At 43.2% G+C, this 17,315-nt stretch overlaps 1 protein-coding gene across 5 annotated transcripts; it reads left to right on the forward strand.

The window, feature by feature from the left end:
- Window positions 1-7,064: 7,064 nt before the first annotated feature.
- AKTIP (AKT interacting protein) lies at window positions 7,065-17,313 on the forward strand. Of its 5 annotated transcripts, none has more exons than XM_082862801.1 (10): window positions 7,065-7,145; window positions 9,526-9,639; window positions 10,797-11,002; window positions 13,220-13,284; window positions 13,369-13,469; window positions 13,974-14,062; window positions 14,141-14,239; window positions 14,332-14,439; window positions 15,233-15,293; window positions 15,461-17,313. In XM_082862801.1, exons 2-10 carry the CDS (start codon window positions 9,598-9,600, stop codon window positions 15,569-15,571), a joined length of 882 nt encoding a protein of 293 aa, XP_082718927.1. In that variant the 5' UTR covers window positions 7,065-7,145; window positions 9,526-9,597; the 3' UTR covers window positions 15,572-17,313. The 5 variants fall into 5 exon arrangements, with proteins under 5 accessions (XP_082718927.1, XP_082718931.1, XP_082718929.1 ...); XM_082862805.1 differs by having other exon boundaries at window positions 15,464-17,313; XM_082862803.1 differs by having other exon boundaries at window positions 7,074-7,149.
- Window positions 17,314-17,315: the final 2 nt, after the last annotated feature.

The raw sequence follows: 17,315 nt of genomic DNA on the forward strand, positions 1-17,315 counted from the left end.
GCCAATTAAAGAGAAGATAGCTCTTGTGGCTGGTGGAATAGTTAGCAGCATGCGGAGAGTGGGTGGTTATTTGTAGTGTCATGCCATGTTCAAAGTACTGTTTGATTGTGTTCTGTTTTGGTGTTTTTAAGTATTCTATTTATTTTGGCTGTGCTGGGTCTCAGTTGTGGCACCCAGGATGTTCGTTGCAGCACGCGGGATCTTTTAGTTGCGGTACGTGGGCTTCTTAGTTGTGGCATGTAAACTCTTAGCTGCGGCAGGAATGCGGGATCTAGTTCCCCGACCAGGGATCAAACGTGGGTCACCTGCATTGGGAGCATGGGGTCTTACCCACCAGACCACCAGGAAAATCCCCAAAGCGCTGTTTGTTTATAAAAGAAAATCAATTCTATTCTGGCCCTCTATGAGCTGCAATATTGTATACTGGTTGCTTTCCCTTAAGGCATAAATACAGTGGTCCATCGGCTACTCTGATTTAGACTTGAAATACTGTATTCTGTAAAATTCATCCTTTCATCTGTCTATCCAATCATCCAACCATCCACTCACTAATTTATTCAAGAACCAGGAGTTACAGGAACTAGGTCAGGGAAGAAAATGTGATGCACCCCAAAACTGGAAGCCCATTTGTGATGTTATAAGCAAGAAGTATAATGATCAGTGAGGATGTAGAAAGGATAAAAGCCACATCATCCTCTATAGCAGTGTTTCTCAAACTTCAATCATTGACAAAAATTCATGATTTCTGCCATATCTGAGGATCATTAACTGTAATACTTAATATCCTCTCTTAAATCCATTCACTTAAAAAAAAAACAACTTAAATGCCTACTGTGGTCTCATCCTAAACATTACTATCCATAAAGTTATGGTTGTGATGTGTTGTTGAATTTTTCTCTGATGTATTAAAATAAATGCATAGCTATACAATCATCACATGTATCTTTAACGATGGGTGTAATCAGTGATACACATACCATACTATATAGGAATCTACCTTTCAGAAAAGGATTTAGGAGGCAAATGAATTGAGCTTAACGTACTGGCTCATATGTGTCCACATGTATGAAAAACATATACATTCCAACTAACCATCATTTGGTCCCTTCCTTCTGTTCAGGCCTTGCTTTAGTAGTAAATCAGTGATCTAAACTGCTTTGTACAGTTAATTTCCCAAAGACCAAAAGAAGAATGGATTCAATGAATATTTTGCTGATTAGAAAATGAGCACGAGTCTTGAATACTCATACAGATCACACGTCTACTAAGTCCTAATGCAAGAAGAATTCATCTTTTTTAAAAATTTTATTTTCTATTTATTTATTTTTTTTGCTGCACGGCATGTGGGATCCTAGTTCCCCAACCAGGGATTGAACCTGTGCCCCCTGCGTTGGGAGCACAGAGTCCTAACCACTGGACTGCCAGGGAAGTCCCAAGAATTCATCTTTTATTTATTTATTTTTTAACATCTCTTTTGGGGTATAATTGCTTTACAATGGTGTGTTAGTTTCTGCTTTATAACAAAGTGAATCAGTTGTACATATACATATGTTCCCATATCTCTTCCCTCTTGCATCTCCCTCCCTCCCACCCTCCCTATCCCACCCCTCCAGGCGGTCACAAAGCACCGAGCCGATATCCCTGTGTCATGCGGCTGCTTCCCACTAGCTATCTACCTTACGTTTGTTAGTGTATATATGTCCATGCCTCTCTCTCACCCTGTCACAGCTCACCCTTCCCCCTCCCCATATCCTCAAGTCCATTCTCCAGTAGGTCTGTGTCTTTATTCCTGTCTTACCCCTAGGTTCTTCATGACATTTTTTTTCTTAAATTCCATACATATGTGTTAGCAAACGGTATTTGTCTTTCTCTTTCTGACTTACTTCACTCTGTATGACAGACTCTAGGTCTATCCACCTCATTACAAATAGCTCAATTTCGTTTCTTTTTATGGCTGAGTAATATTCCATTGTATATATGTGCCACATCTTCTTTATCCATTCATCCGATGATGGGCACTTAGGTTGTTTCCATCTCCAGGCTACTGTAAATAGAGCTGCAATGAACATTTTGGTACATGACTCTTTTTGAATTATGGTTTTCTCAGGGTATATGCCCAGTAGTGGGATTGCTGGGTCATATGGCAGTTCTATTTGTAGTTTTTTAAGGAACCTCCATACTGTTCTCCATAGTGGCTGTACCAATTCACATTCCCACCAGCAGTGCAGGAGTGTTCCCTTTTCTCCACACCCTCTCCAGCATTTATTGTTTCTAGATTTTTTGATGATGGCCATTCTGACTGGTGTGAGATGATCTCATTGTAGTTTTGATTTGCATTTCCCTAATGATTAATGATGTTGAGCATTCTTTCATGTGTTTGTTGGCAGTCTGTATATCTTCTTTGGAGAAATGTCTATTTAGGTCTTCTGCCCATTTTTGGATTGGGTTGTTTGTTCTTTTGTTACTGAGCTGCATGAGCTGCTTGTAAATTTTGGAAATGAATCCTTTGTCAGTTGCTTCATTTGCAAATATTTTCTCACATTCTGAGGGTTGTCTTTTGGTCTTGTTTATGGTTTTCTTTGCTGTGCAAAAGCTTTGCAGTTTCATTAGGTCCCATTTGTTTATTTTTGTTTTTATTTCCATTTCTCTAGGAGGTGGGTCAAAAAGGATCTTGCTGTGATTTATGTCATAGAGTGTTCTGCCTGTGTTTTCCTCTAAGTGTTTGATAGTTTCTGGCCTTACATTTAGGTCTTTAATCCATTTTGAGCTTATTTTTGTGTATGGTGTTAGGGAGTGATCTAATCTCATACTTTTACATGTCCCTGTCCAGTTTTCCCAGCACCACTTATTGAAGAGGTTGTCCTTTCTCCACTGTACATTCCTGCCTCCTTTATCAAAGATAAGGGGACCATATGTGCGTGGGTTTATCTCTGGGCTTTCTATCCTGTTCCATTGATCTATCTTTCTGTTTTTGTGCCAGTACCATACTATCTTGATTACTGTAGCTTTGTAGATATATTCTGAAGTTAGGGAGCCTGATTCCTTCAGCTCCGTTTTTCGTTCTCAAGATTACTTTGGCTATTCGGGGTCTTTTGTGTTTCCATACAAATTGTGAAATTTTTTGTTCTAGTTCTGTGAAAAATGCCAGTGGTAGTTTGATAGGGATTGCATTGACTCTGTAGATTGCTTTGTGTAGTAGAGTCATTTTCACAATGTTGATTCTTCCAATCCAAGAACATGGTATATCTCTCCATCTATTTGTATCATCTTTAATTTCTTTCATCAGTGTCTTATAATTTTCTGCATACAGGTCTTTTGTCTCCTTAGGTAGGTTTATTCCTAGATATTTTATTCTTTTTGTTGCAGTGGTAAATGGGAGTGTTTTCTTTATTTCACTTTCAGATTTATCATCATTAGTGTATAGGAATGCAAGAGATCTCTGTGCATTAATTTTTGTATCCTGCTGCTTTACCAAATTCATTGATTAGCTTTAGTAGTTTTCTGGTAGCATCTTTAGGATTCTCTATGTATAGTATCATGTCATCTGCAAACAGTGACAGCTTTACTTCTTTTCCGATTTGGATTCCTTTTATTTCCTTTTCTTCTCTGATTGCTGTGGCTAAAACTTCCAAAACTATATTGAATAAGAGTGGTGAGAGTGGGCAACCTTGTCTTGTTCCTGATCTTAGTGGAAATGCTTTCAGTTTTTCACCATTGAGGATGATGTTGGCTGTGGGTTTGTCATATATGGCCTTTATTATGTCGAGGAAAGTTCCCTCTATGCAGAATTCATCTTTTGACACAAATATCATATATGCTCCCAAAACTTACAATAATGAATCTAATATGAAGTGATTAAAAATGTTTTACAGGTAATGTTTAGGGCCAGTAGTTTTCTTTTTCTTAGTACTTTACATTTTAGTCTTAAAGAAATGGTACCTCAAGGCTGCCTCCTCATTTCCGTTTAAATAAATCATCCTCATTTTCATAATGAGGTCCTTTCTTGGTGCAGAACTGGGGGCATGCAGGTAGGCAGGTGTTTTAAATATACTTTAGTTGCTTCTGTCCTTCATTTGTCAAGTATTTGTTGCATACCTACTACATCCAGGCATTGGACTGGATGCTGCAGAGACCAGAAAGAATGAAACAGACATGGTTCCTGCCTGGTGGAGCTTACTGTGTAGTATGGAGAGAGCTACTAATAAGTCATCTCCCAAATAGACAGAAAATTGCCCTGAGGAAGTGGTGTTTGAGCAGAGGTCTGTATAGGGGGAGAGAAAAGAAAGGTCCAGGCAAAGGGAACATCCAGTGCAAAGGCCCCCTCTTGTGGTGGGGCAGAGAGGGAGAGCATCACACCTCCAAGGAATTAAAAGGATGTAAGTGGTTGGAACCTGGGGCCTGTGGGGCTGGACAGGTGTTGGCCCTGCCATGCTGGGCCCTCGGTGATGGTAAGGAGTTTGGTCTTTGTCCCAAGAGCAACAGGAAACCACTGAAGGGGGGGGGGGCTCCTCAACAAAAATCAAGGCTCTGTTAGCAATGAAGAAGGGGGAATGGTTACCAGGTATGCAAGCAACAGTACTTACAGAAACACCCCAAATGTTGCCTATCCCAAAAAGAACTATTTCCCCATCTCCCCCACCCCCGTAAACAGTATGGCTTACTGTTTCTCATCTCAGTGAGTGGCCTCACTATTCACCCAGTAGCTCAAGTCAAAATCTAGGCTCCATCCATGATACTCCCCCTTGTCTTCAACCCCTTACCCTCCATATCTAATCCATGGCCAAGTCCTGTCCATTCTACCTCTTAAATATCTGAACTCATTCACTTCTCCATCTCCACCATCAAATTCATGCAATGGTGTCTTGCTGAGCCACCGCAGTGGTTCCCCACACGCTCTTGTATTTGCACAATCTGTTCTCCATACAAAGTGGCCTTTTCAAACTACAAATCCAATCATATCACTTGTCTGTCTGAAGGCCAGGGATCTGGGGTAAATCTCGCTGAGCCCTAGCCAATCATGACAGACTCATTCCACCTGCCCTTGACTGGTTTCATTGAGGGCAGAGACCCAGTGACTCATTTCTGGTAAGCATCGCTTGGGGGAGCTTCTGGGAAAGGGTTTCTTGTTCTTCGAAAAAGACCTTTGGGAGAAAAGGATGCTTTTTATTTTGCTAGACATTGTCACATCTAGGTGTGTCTTGAATGGCAGCAGCCATCTTGCGACCAGCCTGAAAGCAGTGCCTAAAGCCCACAGTGCCACCGCTGGAACCTGCCCTACATGTGAGGCAAATCCCCTGGCTATGCAAGCCGATTTGAGTTGGGTTTTCTGGCATGTGCGGCTGTAAGGATTCTGATATGTGTCTGAAGCATCTGGTGCCAAATGGGCAGTTGGATACGTGCAGCTGAAGCTCAGTGGAGAGGTCCGAGCTGGAGAAATATATGTGAGTCCTTGGTGAAGCTGAGGGAAGGGATAGATTGCCAAGGAGGAGGGTAGAAGGTGAGATCAGAAAAAAGTTTAGGAGAGGATGAGACTGCCAAGTTTAGGAGGGATTGGGTCAGAAAGAGGTGCCAAGGGAGACCACCTGTGGCCAGGAGAAAGGATTTCCTGTTTATCTTCCTCTTTATATTGATCGAGACTAATATTAAGGAAGGGCATTACAACATTCCTAAGTCTATTCAAACTGGACAAAAGGAAGTGGCTCAGGAATGTTTTCGCTAGAGGAGGAAGTTGGATTTCAGAACCAACCCCTGGGATTAGGGGAGTTTGGCTGTCTGCCATTTTACAAGGAGGTCATTTTACCAGAATTTCAAAGGCAACCAAAAATTGAACAAACAACCTGATCAGGGAATACTCCTCTTCTTCTGAGTGTAAGATACTGAGTTAGGTGGAGATTGGAAGGGCATCCCAAGAGGAGGCACCATCGTAATAAAAGGCTCGGAGGGTGTAAGCCAAGGGCATCCGTCACAGAATGAGGCTGGAGAAAAACGTGGGAAATGAGACGGGAATATGGGAACGAGGTCAGCATAGGGTGTGCCTTGTAAATCAGGCTAAGTTTACATTTTATTCAGTCTGAAACGGTTCCCGTGGAAGGTTTTTGAACAGTAAGGAGTTAGATGTGGTAAAGGTGTTCCAGATCACCTTTGTTAGGTTAAAAAAAAAAAAAATCAGAGGACCAGGCGCTACGTTACCATGAGAGGTTCTCAAACTTCAGTCCGTACCAGAATTACCAGAGGAATTTGTGAAAAATGTAAATTCCTGGTACTCACCACCCCCCGGATTGGGATTCCATACGTTGGGTCCGATACGTACACTTTTAAAAAAGCCTTCTGGCAGCGCTACTGCCAAGGGATGAGTTGGGAGTTTAGCTCCCATCCTCTGCATCCCTTCGCTCCTCCATTCTTTGACACAGAAAATGAGCGTTTCTCAATGTTACACCAGAAGTTCTTCCAGGGTCTATCAACCTGACAGCGGCCCCAGTCCCTCCCACGTCGGGCGGACCCGACGTGGCGGTCTCGGGCCCCGCAGCGACGCCAGGGACTGAGGACCGAGCAGGGGCGGGCACCAGGCGGTCGGGCGGCGACCGGGCTCCTCTCTCGGACTCCTGCCCCGAGCCCGGCCCCGCCCTGCCTCGGATTTGGAAAACCCGCAGCCATAGCCTGCCTGAACAACAGCGGTGGCCACGCACAAACCTGTGGGCGGGTCTCCATGGTGACTGGCGGCGCTGTGACCAATTATGTACCGGCGTTTGTTTCCGCCCCATCCCTCCCCCGGGGCCGATACTTCCGTGACTGACAGTTCCCTCTGGACGCTGTTACGTAAGGGGAGGGTCAAGTGCGGCCCCACCCGAACCGAGCAGATTTGATTGGCAGGACCTAGTGCTGCCGCCCCAACGCCCCCGGAAGAACGTCCTTGACGGACAGGTGTAGGAGCCACTCGGCGCCGCGAGGCTGGGCGGAAGCGTCCGGGTCCAAGGGAGGGGGGCAGGGGGCGGAGCCGGAGGCTGGGAGCCGGGCTGGGCGGGGCGGGGAGTAGGTAGGGGCTGGGCTGGCTCTGCGGCCAGAGATGCTGAGGGGCCGCGACGGCGCTCTGCAGCCGGGAGCACTGCATTAAAAACACCGAGGTGGGGTGCGCTGCCAGGCCGGTGGTAGGTACGCGAGGGCTGTCGAGTCCTCAAACGCGGACCGCCAGCGTCCTCGGGGCCGGCATTTATATACCCTCCCAGGGGCCCTCGACTCCGTAGCGACGGCGGCCGCACTGGGACACGGGGGCGGGGCTGGGCACCTGTCCGCGTTCGTAGGCACCTGCTGCACCGGCCGCCGCGGGGCCCGGGGCCTGGCGCTGGGGGCTGCCCGGGAGCGGGGCCGGGCCGGCCTGAGGAGGGGAGGTGGGCCGGACCGGTTCGCCCCGTCCGGGGCCCGCACTCCTCGGCCCCTCCCCACTCCCGGCTCTGTCCCCGCTCCCAGGTTGAAGGGGGCGTCCGAGGCTCGCAGCCCCCCACCAGAGGGTCTCGCGGGCCTGGCCGGCCTCGAGCTATCTGCGAGGTCGGGATTTGGCTCCTGCCTTGCATCATCCCGAGACAGGTTTGTCCAGATTCCCTGCGTGCGCGGAGATGGGTTTCCGCCCCGGGCGCGGGTGCCCGTCCCGGCTTTCCCCAGAGAGACGGGGCCGAGGCTGTTTTCATCTTTTCCCTGGGCCCTGCTCTGTCGCCTCTTAACGTGGAATTTAAGGCTGTTCGGGGTGATGTGCCTATTTAGGAACTATGGTACATAGGAGGTAAGCACCGCCCGTCTCTTAAGTTTTGGCTCAGGACATTCTTACAGGGCCGAGCTACGACTTCTCAGCTGTATGATATAAAGAGACAATCATGTGTTGTTTGTACGACCAGACAAGCAGAAATTCTAAAGTTGTTTCGGAATGAGTAGGACGTGCCTTGTGTTTTCTTCCATCGATGTCACTCCTGTTGGAAAAATGCTGTACTGTGCCTGGGTAAAGTAGATAGCTATTAAAGAGTGTAGTTGCTCATGAAAAGCGTGCTACAATTTCTCGATTATGCCGTCGCTGGAAACAAAGGCAGCAGTAGACAATACCTCCTTCTTAAAGACAGGAGGAACTGGGACTAAATTTTATTTGATTCTTAAGGGCAAAGTCATAGGATCTTTACGTGTTAGACTTGGAAGGGACCTTACAGGTGACTGATCCACCCCAGTAAATTTACATGGTGGTGAGCGCTGTATCCCAGGGGGACAGGATTCCCTGTTAAATCAGGTCTGTTCTAGATGATGGTTGGGTGCTGCACATTACTCTGGATCTGAAAACCAGTGTTGTTCTTATTTGCACCAAACAGGAACATACACACCCACACAGTTTTGATGTCTCAGCCATTTTGGCTTGTATCATAGTTACCTTTAAAGACAGATTTGCAGAGAGCTCTCAGCAATAAGTTGCTACTTACTGGATGTAAGTCATCAGGTAGGTGGGAGAAACAGAATCCTCATTACTTGGATTCAGTTATTGGGTGGCATTGTATCTTGGAAAGCAAAGCAGCAGTAATGGGCACTGGTAGGGTATGGGACCCACCTGTGGATGTCATAGGCTCGGCAGAAAACAAATTTTTGCTGATTAGGGACATTTGGTACATGCTTCTCTAATGATTTGCTTCTTACAAATTTTGTAAAATGTTGCTTTAAATTTTTACCCTTTTCACCTTCAGCTTGTTGACTGGTGCAAGTAGGAATTTAGCAGAGCTCTGTTTTAAACATGACCAAGCCTGGGGGAAGTCACCAGAGCAGACAAATTACTGTTCTTACGCTCCGCTTGCTGCTTGTCCTTTGCCTCTTCCTTTGTATTTTTAGTAAATGACCCACTGACTTGGTGACTTTTGAGACATGCTTTCTTATCCACTTCGCATAATTCTGCTGTTTCCACACTTGAGGCAGTTGGAAAAGGTCGTTTTTTGTTTGTTTGTTTTGTGGATGGTCCAGACAGGACCCAGTTCTCCCTCCCCCTCTGTCTCGTATGCTCTGCCTTTGGTTGCTAGTTTTGTGGGAGAGAATCATTCTGTACTTAAGACACTCTCAAATCAGCTCCCTTGGATCTTTAATTCCCATAACCCTGAGAACTGTGATAGACCTTTTGTGTCAGTGGGTACAGTGCATTCTGAACCTGGCTTTCCCAGTAGTTAAATGCCTAGACATTATGCTAGTAGCAGCTGCTGTAGTCCATATCTTTTGCACTTCTGGCACCAGAGCTGAACTGTGTCACTGAATATTCTGAATCCTGGCCAAGGACTTGGTACACAGATTCCTGTCGGCATTTAAAGATGGGAAAGAAATTGGAGTCAGGAGAGGGAGGGGGTATAGAAGGAAACTATTTCTAAAGATTTTTCCCCCTAGGTTTTTATAACTACATGTTATATAACATTATACTGTATTTCTGCTTAGAGATACAGATTTAGTTCTTAACTATTTCAGAAGTCTTAACTGTTGGTGTTGGTCTGTTTCTCTGTTTTCCCATCTCATTTTAAGGTAAAGTGAATTCTGCGGACGGAAGAGTTTGATGACACAGACCACTGAATTTCTTTGTTTGGAGTACACGTTATGAACCCTTTCTGGAGCATGTCTACAAGCTCTGTACGCAAAGTAGGTATAGTTGATAAATTTACTGAGGAAACCCATTTGTGTCAGAACAGGGGCCAAAATAATTCATACCAAGGTTGCCTATAATCTTAACAAAATTACCTTGTTTTTCTAGTTTAGGTTTTACTTTTGGGAAACAATTATTTGGTTGATTAAAGTCAGTTTCTGAGACCAAGATCACATCTCAAATAGAAATCATTCTAGTAATCAAAATTCTGTTATTTTGACTTAGGTTATATTTACACATGATGAAATTTGTGACACTTTATTGTAGTAGTCTTTTGACAAACTGCAAGATTTCATGGTTAGAGAAGTGTTGGTTGGGCAAGACCAGTCCAATACGGTCAAGTCAGACTTGAGGGCACTGGTTTAAGTTTTCTAAATAAAATACATTTTAGGGAAGCTTAAAATACACAAAAAGAAAATGAATGTCACCCATAATTCCACGTGTAAGAGAACACCACTATTAATCCTTTTTCCTGTACATGATGCTGTGTACGCTTTTAATGCAGCCAACTCCGCAGGCTTTGACTGCGCTCGAGCCGAGGAGATGCCTGTGAGACGGCAGTTTAGCCTCTGACTCATTTACCCCTCTGTCTTTGACTAAGAATGACAGTTTATACTGATGATAGTCCAGATGTGGAAACGTGTCCATTAGGGACAAGATCAAAATCAGACCCATGCAAGTGAGAGAACAGCTTCATTCTTAGTTTCTAACCGAAGCATCAGGTAGTGACTGCTTTCAGTCCTCTATACTATTTATTTTGAGATGCTTAGCACCCGACTTTCTACAGCTAAATGCTAGGGGACCTTTCTAGTCTTGTCTAATTGTGTAGTAACCCCTTGCCCTCTTTCTGGGGCCACCAGGAGAAACCATTTCTTTCTCCGTTTCAAGTAAGTCCTGTAAATACTGGCCTTATTGTCTTTATAGGATGCAGCTGGCGGATGAATTTCCTTATGACTAGCTGCTTCAGCTTTGCTCTGCTCTCTGTAATAGCCTGCCTGCTCAACAGACTTTCAGGTCACCTTGAGCATGGTGCTAGAATGTCCTTGTAAAAGAGTAACTCCGGCTTTTCAGTCAAAGACTAAAGGACATCACATGTAGTCTTGTGATTTAAGAATCATCCTAACAAATGTTCTCACCGCTTCATCTTGAATAGCGATCTGATGGTGAAGAAAAGACATTAACAGGGGATGTGAAAACCAGTCCTCCACGCACTGCTCCAAAGAAACAGCTGCCTTCTATTCCCAAAAATGCTTTGCCCATAACTAAGCCTTCATCTCCTGCCCCGGCAACACAGTCAGCAAATGGCACGCATGCTTCTTACGGACCTTTCTACCTGGAATACTCCCTTCTTGCGGAATTGTAAGTTCTGAAACTAACTGGTTAACTTTTGAATGACCCTTGAAGGTGAAGAATGAAACTTATTCTAAAGGACTCAGTAAACAGCAGCCATTTAATCTTAAAGCTCAAACCCATCCCCCTCCAGTATTAGCCTTAATGTATATAGGATGGACTCTATTGCTAGTAAAATCACCTTTCTTCACCAAGGCCTAAGTGGTGTTATATAAATATCCTCTTCTAAAAGTAATGATTCTTATTGAGAGCTTGGCTAAGTAAGATTTAAAGGCAAATGTGTGCTTTAATTTCCATGTCTGTTTTGGAGAGCAAGAGGAGGGGGAAACAGATTTATTAAGCAACCAGGAACTTAATTTTGGTCTACCTTTATATGAGGTGAGGAATTCACCTCTGAAGAGGTTGTTGTAGAGGGTGGGACAGTGGGAGGGTGGCGATCTATTCTTTCTTGGGTCAAACCCAGCTGGAGGTTTGCGCTCCATTCTGGTGATCACCCTGTAAGAGGCATCTATCCTGACAGACTGAGGAGAGGGTCCCCAAAAGAGATGGTCCCAGGAGGAGATGGTCCCAGTAGGCGGAGGTCAGGAAGCCTGACCTTGGCAGTCAGCAGTTGAAGGAACGGGAACCACTGACTTGGAGAAAACCTGGAAAGTACTTATTAATGCTGTCTTCACCTGAAGGTCCGTCATTAGAAAGGGGATTTGACTTATTCTCTATGACCCCCAGGGGCAGAACTAGGCCATTATGGGGAAGTTTTAAAGATTTGGGCTCCATGTAAGTAAGAACTTGACTGGTCACAAAAGTCAAAAATTGGACTGAAGTTGCACATATCAGTAGAGTGTGAGGAGACGGGCACTTCTGCAGAGTCTAGTAGTGGTACCACAGTGCTTGGCCCATCAGAGGGGCTCAAATAGTGATTGAGTGCAGATGGCCTTTGATTTGATCATTTGTTATATGGGCAGAACGTCTGGAGAATTAATTCTGAATTTCAGTCATGTAAAACTTCCTTTGTACATGAAGTTTAATTTTAAAAGCATCCTCCAGCCGTCTCTCACTGTGCTAACGTTGTAATGGTCAGAGGGTCTGAGGCCCCAGTGTAAATGGCGAGTGTGATTTGGTAGCACAGGTCCCTTTAGCTTTATAATGGAAGCCTGTGTTTGAGGCGAGGCAGTGAGTTGGACAGGCTTCTGTTGTGGCATTAAATCTGCTGTCTGTATTAGGACACAAAATTGCCTTTTTGGCAAACCTCACTGCAGTAGATACATCTGCCAACCATGCTGCTGTTGACATGCTGAATTACAGGGAGTTAAAAATGGGATAACTACTTTAAAATGATTGAAATACAAGTGTGGTAGCAAATAGGTCATAAATAAAAACAGTCAGCTGAGGTCCAATAAGCTGCTTCGCAGTAACATTCAGGATTGGCAGGTTAATGTGTCTTAAGACCCTCAGTCAACATTGTTCTTTTCAAGGTCTGGTCACAGTGTTACTTGTTTAGGCTCACAGCTCAGCTAAAACAGGAACAGAGCAGAATGGCTGTCAGGTGACCAGGTCCCAGAAGAGCCAGTGCAGCCTCTGTCTTCCCTTGTTTCAGCACCCACCGTTTCCCACGCCACGGCCCACAGAGTTCAAGTGTCTGAGTTGGGGGTAAATTCAGGAGCAGAGTACAGTGTGAGCGCCTCAGGCTGCCTGCCTTCTACCAGGAACACTGCCGCACCGACTGGTGTTCAAACTTAAAATGACCCCCAAATGAGGGTAATTCCATGGAATTTTAATGTCTTAATTACCTAAAGTTGTATTTTAAAAAGGCTTTTAAATGTGTGTGGGTAAGATGTGTTGTTCATGGTCACAAAAGCAATAATCGTACAGATACTCGCACTGACCTAAAATTTGATGTCCAGAATTACCTACAGGTTGGTTTCCAAGGTGGTGTTTTGGGGAAGCTGATTTCTGGGTGGAAAACTTGATTGTGTATCCCTGTTCGGCTTTAATTTCTTAATCTGGGGCCCTTATTTGGCTGTGTTTCTCTGTAAGCATGTGTTATGAAACCAGTAAACAGGCAGCAGTCAGGGCCAGGTGAGAGATTGTGATGACTCTGTCTGTATGGTTAGAGTATCAGCTGCCCTTCAAGGGACTATTCCTTCTTTCAAAAAATGAACGTGGGTGGTTTGGTCTGTATGTCGTTTCCATCCGTGCAATCTCACTGTTGTGCTGCTTCTGTTTTAGTACCTTGGTTGTGAAGCAGAAGTTACCTGGTGTCTATGTGCAGCCATCTTATCGATCTGCATTAAGTAAGAAGGATTCGCTCTTTTTATAGCATATTTGGTTCCTCTGACACAAACTTAGCCTGTAACTGTTTTTATTTTTTCCTACAGTGTGGTTTGGAGTAATATTCATACGGCATGGACTTTATCAAGATGGTGTATTTAAGTTTACAGTTTACATCCCCGATAACTACCCAGATGGTGACTGTCCAGTAAGTTGGGGATACAGTCTGGCTTCTTTTCTTTCTTGGACCCTTACTGCAGGAAGAGGGTATAAGGGGCTTTAAAGATTTCTTGGTTCTTTTCCTGGCCTAATACTTTTATGATTTCAGTTTCCCGAAATGTTTTGTCTACTCAGTAGTCTTTCAGGGGGATTTTTTGCTTTGTTGCATCTTTTGCCATGCTAGCCTCTGCCTTCAGCTTTACTTGTTTCTCTGCTCAGGGTGTGCAAGTGAGGCTGGAAGCTGTAGTACAGCTCTCACTACGTGAATTGCGATTGTTATGCTGTGGTAGAGAAGGGCGACTTTTCCCCTGCTTCACTGCAAAATTTAGTCTTACAGGAAAATGGTGAAAGTAGTTAGGTGTCCCTCTTGAGGCAGCTCTTTGACTTTAAGCAACAAAACTGCCTTGTCCTGAAGCTTCTTTTACAACTTATCCGCGTGGGTTTAATATGCTCCATTGCTTCCATTAAAGGATGTGTCTCTCTTTCAATGTAGCGTTTGGTGTTTGATATTCCCGTCTTTCACCCGCTAGTTGATCCCACCTCAGGTGAACTGGATGTGAAGAGAGCATTTGCAAAATGGAGGTTAGTAAATAAAAGTTTCGTGTGGTGACATAAGCCAGCAAGAGGAAGCCTCAGTAATCCTGCCATATTTCCCTTTAGGCGGAACTATAATCATATTTGGCAAGTATTGATGTATGCAAGGAGAGTTTTCTACAAGATTGATACAGCAAGCCCCCTAAACCCAGAGGCTGCAGTACTGTATGTTACTTTGCTTTGTTATGTAAGATAAATTTGAAAAGATAGCAAAGTAGATTATGTTGGTAACCTTTTGATTTAAACTTTTAACACAGGTACGAAAAAGATATTCAGCTTTTTAAAAGTAAAGTGGTTGACAGTGTTAAGGTGTGCACTGCTCATTTGTTTGACCAACCTAAAATAGAAGACCCCTATGCAATTAGGTAAGTGGTACATTATCAAGATAAACTACACTTTGCAGTACTGTGCTGCTGTTTTCCAGGTGGCCTTAGAATGGGGATTTAAAAGGAAAGTGTATAATCTGTTAGCCTACAACCTTTCTAACTTGGTATCAGCTTGATTTCTGCTTTCAACGTGGACTGACACATTGTGCCAATAGCAAGCTATTTAATGACTTTGGATGCTTGTAATGTGCTCATTCAAATGTAAGGACTTTTCTTTCCAGTTGGAGCCCCTCTTAAACTCCCATACCCCAACCAACTTACAGATGTGGTGAAAGGAGGGAAGCTGAACAGTGTGAATAGTGTGAATAGTGTGAATGATGGGTTCCTTGAGCATTGTGTTAGTTTATGTTGAGGAAGGGTGTCTGCAGGAGTATTGAAAACGGAAGCGATTGAGCTCTTGGGCAGCACTGGTGTTGCTGTGCATAGTGGGAGTGGTCAAGGGCTTGGGCTCTACGGTTAGACTGAGTGACTTCTGCACTTACTGGCTTTGGTGACCCAGAGCGATTACGTAATTTTACTGTGCCTCACTTTCTTCAAGTAATAGGACTTCAGGGGTGGTTGTGAGGCTTAAATGAGCTAACCCATGTAAAGTGCTAAGGGATAGTTATTGTGAGAAAATCATTTAGATAATGTCTAAAACTTACGTATTGACAACTGATTAAAGATTGTTCCTTGTTAACTTTTGTTAGGGGAACTGGGTTAAAAATGTAAAAAACAATGGATGTTAAACAAATTTAGTAAGCTATTTTTTAATATTTTTCTCTTCCCGAAGCTTTTCTCCATGGAATCCTTCTGTACATGATGAAGCCAGAGAGAAGATGCTAACTCAGAAAGTAAGTAGATTACCAGTTTGGAAATCGTTAACTCACTGTTTCCTTTCTAAAATATCTTCACTGGAGACCACTCAGTATATACAAATAACTTTTGAGGAAACAAATTTGCACAGTGCTGAAATCCCCTCATCAGTCATTTTTTAATGTCTGTTTTTCATTGTGCCTAGAAGAAGCCTGAAGAACAGCACAATAAAAGTGTTCACGTTGCTGGCCTGTCATGGGTAAAGCCTGGCTCAGTACAACCTTTCAGTAAAGAAGAGAAAACGGTAGCAACTTAAGAGCTGGCGAATCTGGTGCACCGTGCACTTTCCTGCTGGACTTGGGCTAGTAGAGCTGACCAATGGCAAAGGACTGCCTGCGGAGTAAAACGGTGTGCGCAGTGACTGGTGTCAGTGTTGTCCGTGTATGCTTAGGTTCTAACAGCAAGTTCTGGAAACCTCTCTTTACGTAGTGCATTACTTCTGTCAGAAGTGTCTTCAGGGTGGTTATCTAGTTCAGTACTCCAAATTCTTGGGGACCTGGAGGCTTATGCATTTTTCTGAATATAATGCTAAAGGTAAGTTGCATTCATTTAAACTAATGAAGTAGGCGGAGTTCAGCACTATCTAATGATTTTTAAATCAGTGGTCTCAGGTGTACATATGTTAGGATATGGAGAGGAGGTGTATAGAGAGAGCAGTTTCCATAGCTTATTAGCACTTTTAAGTGGAAGAGCATTTGAACCTCAGTCTTCAGCCTACTGTGTTACTGATATACAAACTGCTGTCACTGAGGTACATATTAGGTGAGTGAGAAGAAACCAGAACACTTGTTCATAGTTTTTTTTTTTAAGCAAATTACTTATTGTATTTTTATGGCAGGAGGGAGAAAAAGTGTTAAAACGGTTTCTAATGAAGTCAGATATTTAAATGATGAATGACTAATGTGTTTCGTAGAGACAATAAACCAATAAATGATTGTTCTTTGTCATTTATGCAGGACATTAAATACCCTTTTCTCAATATAACTAAACAAAGATTAATTTATAAGTGCTTTATTGAAAAATACTTATTTTCATATAAAATTACAGTAGCAGTAAGTATCTTGAGAGGTTTTATAAATATTTTTGCAGAACACTATTCTAATTGAACAGTGTAAGTAAGTTCCATATTTCCTTCAGAGCAATATGAAGTTACCTAGTAACTTTCTTTATACTGATTCAATTTACAATTGAATTTTCTCCCTAATAAGATTATTCATTCAACTTTAAAACTGCTGGAACAATAGTGATTAATAAAGGTATATATAGATAATTCAGTAGCTGTTAAATTAACATTTTCTAATTTGTATAAATGGTACTATGTACTAATAAAAACCTAAATTCTCCAATCTATTTGTTAAACTTCCAGGAACACACCCAAAGATATTTAAAATATATCACCTTAATAAAGACACACGTCTTTTGGATAACTAACTACCTCCTAAAGGAAGAGGTCATAATTTTTCATAATCTCTTAATTCAACTTGATTTAAACTCTTTACTAGCCAGCTGATCCCTATCAACAAAAAATGGAGAATTTAAAACACATGCCCAAAAGGTAGCTATTGGGGCTTTAACAATTTTTAAAAAGTACAAAAGCATCAAAGAAGATACTGAATTAAGTTCAGCCTAGAAGTTTTGTACTTAATGAAGTTCACATTGTAGAAAGTGCCATTGCAAATATACAGCAAAATCTGGGTTCCAAAATCATGCTTTATACAGTCCTAAAGTGCCACTTCTTATACAGGTTCACTCACACACTGCACACCAGTCAAGCACTTGTCACACTGCACCACACCTAATGGGGAGAGGGAAGAATTACACAAAGGGAATGGGAGACTGGACTAATAACCTAGGACCTTCAAATCTGGGCGCTCTACCTTGTCACCTTTTAGGAATGCAAAAATCTTACACTCCTACCAAGTGTTTTAGGACAAAAATACCTACTTTTGCTTTTCATGAGGGCCAGGTGGGAATGAATTGAAATACAGTTCCTCTGCTGG

Source organism: Leucopleurus acutus (genome assembly GCF_964270905.1).
Source record: "Leucopleurus acutus genome assembly, chromosome: 20".
NCBI lineage: Eukaryota > Metazoa > Chordata > Mammalia > Artiodactyla > Delphinidae > Leucopleurus > Leucopleurus acutus.

Bases quoted from the DNA above. Each gene is read 5' to 3' on its own strand.
- AKTIP (XM_082862801.1), top strand. From the start codon at position 9,598: ATGAACCCTTTCTGGAGCATGTCTACAAGCTCTGTACGCAAA. The intron at 11,003-13,219 runs GTAAGTTCTGAA...CTTCTGTTTTAG, and splicing joins TACTCCCTTCTTGCGGAATT to TACCTTGGTTGTGAAGCAGA. The intron at 13,470-13,973 runs GTAAGTTGGGGA...CTTTCAATGTAG, and splicing joins ACCCAGATGGTGACTGTCCA to CGTTTGGTGTTTGATATTCC.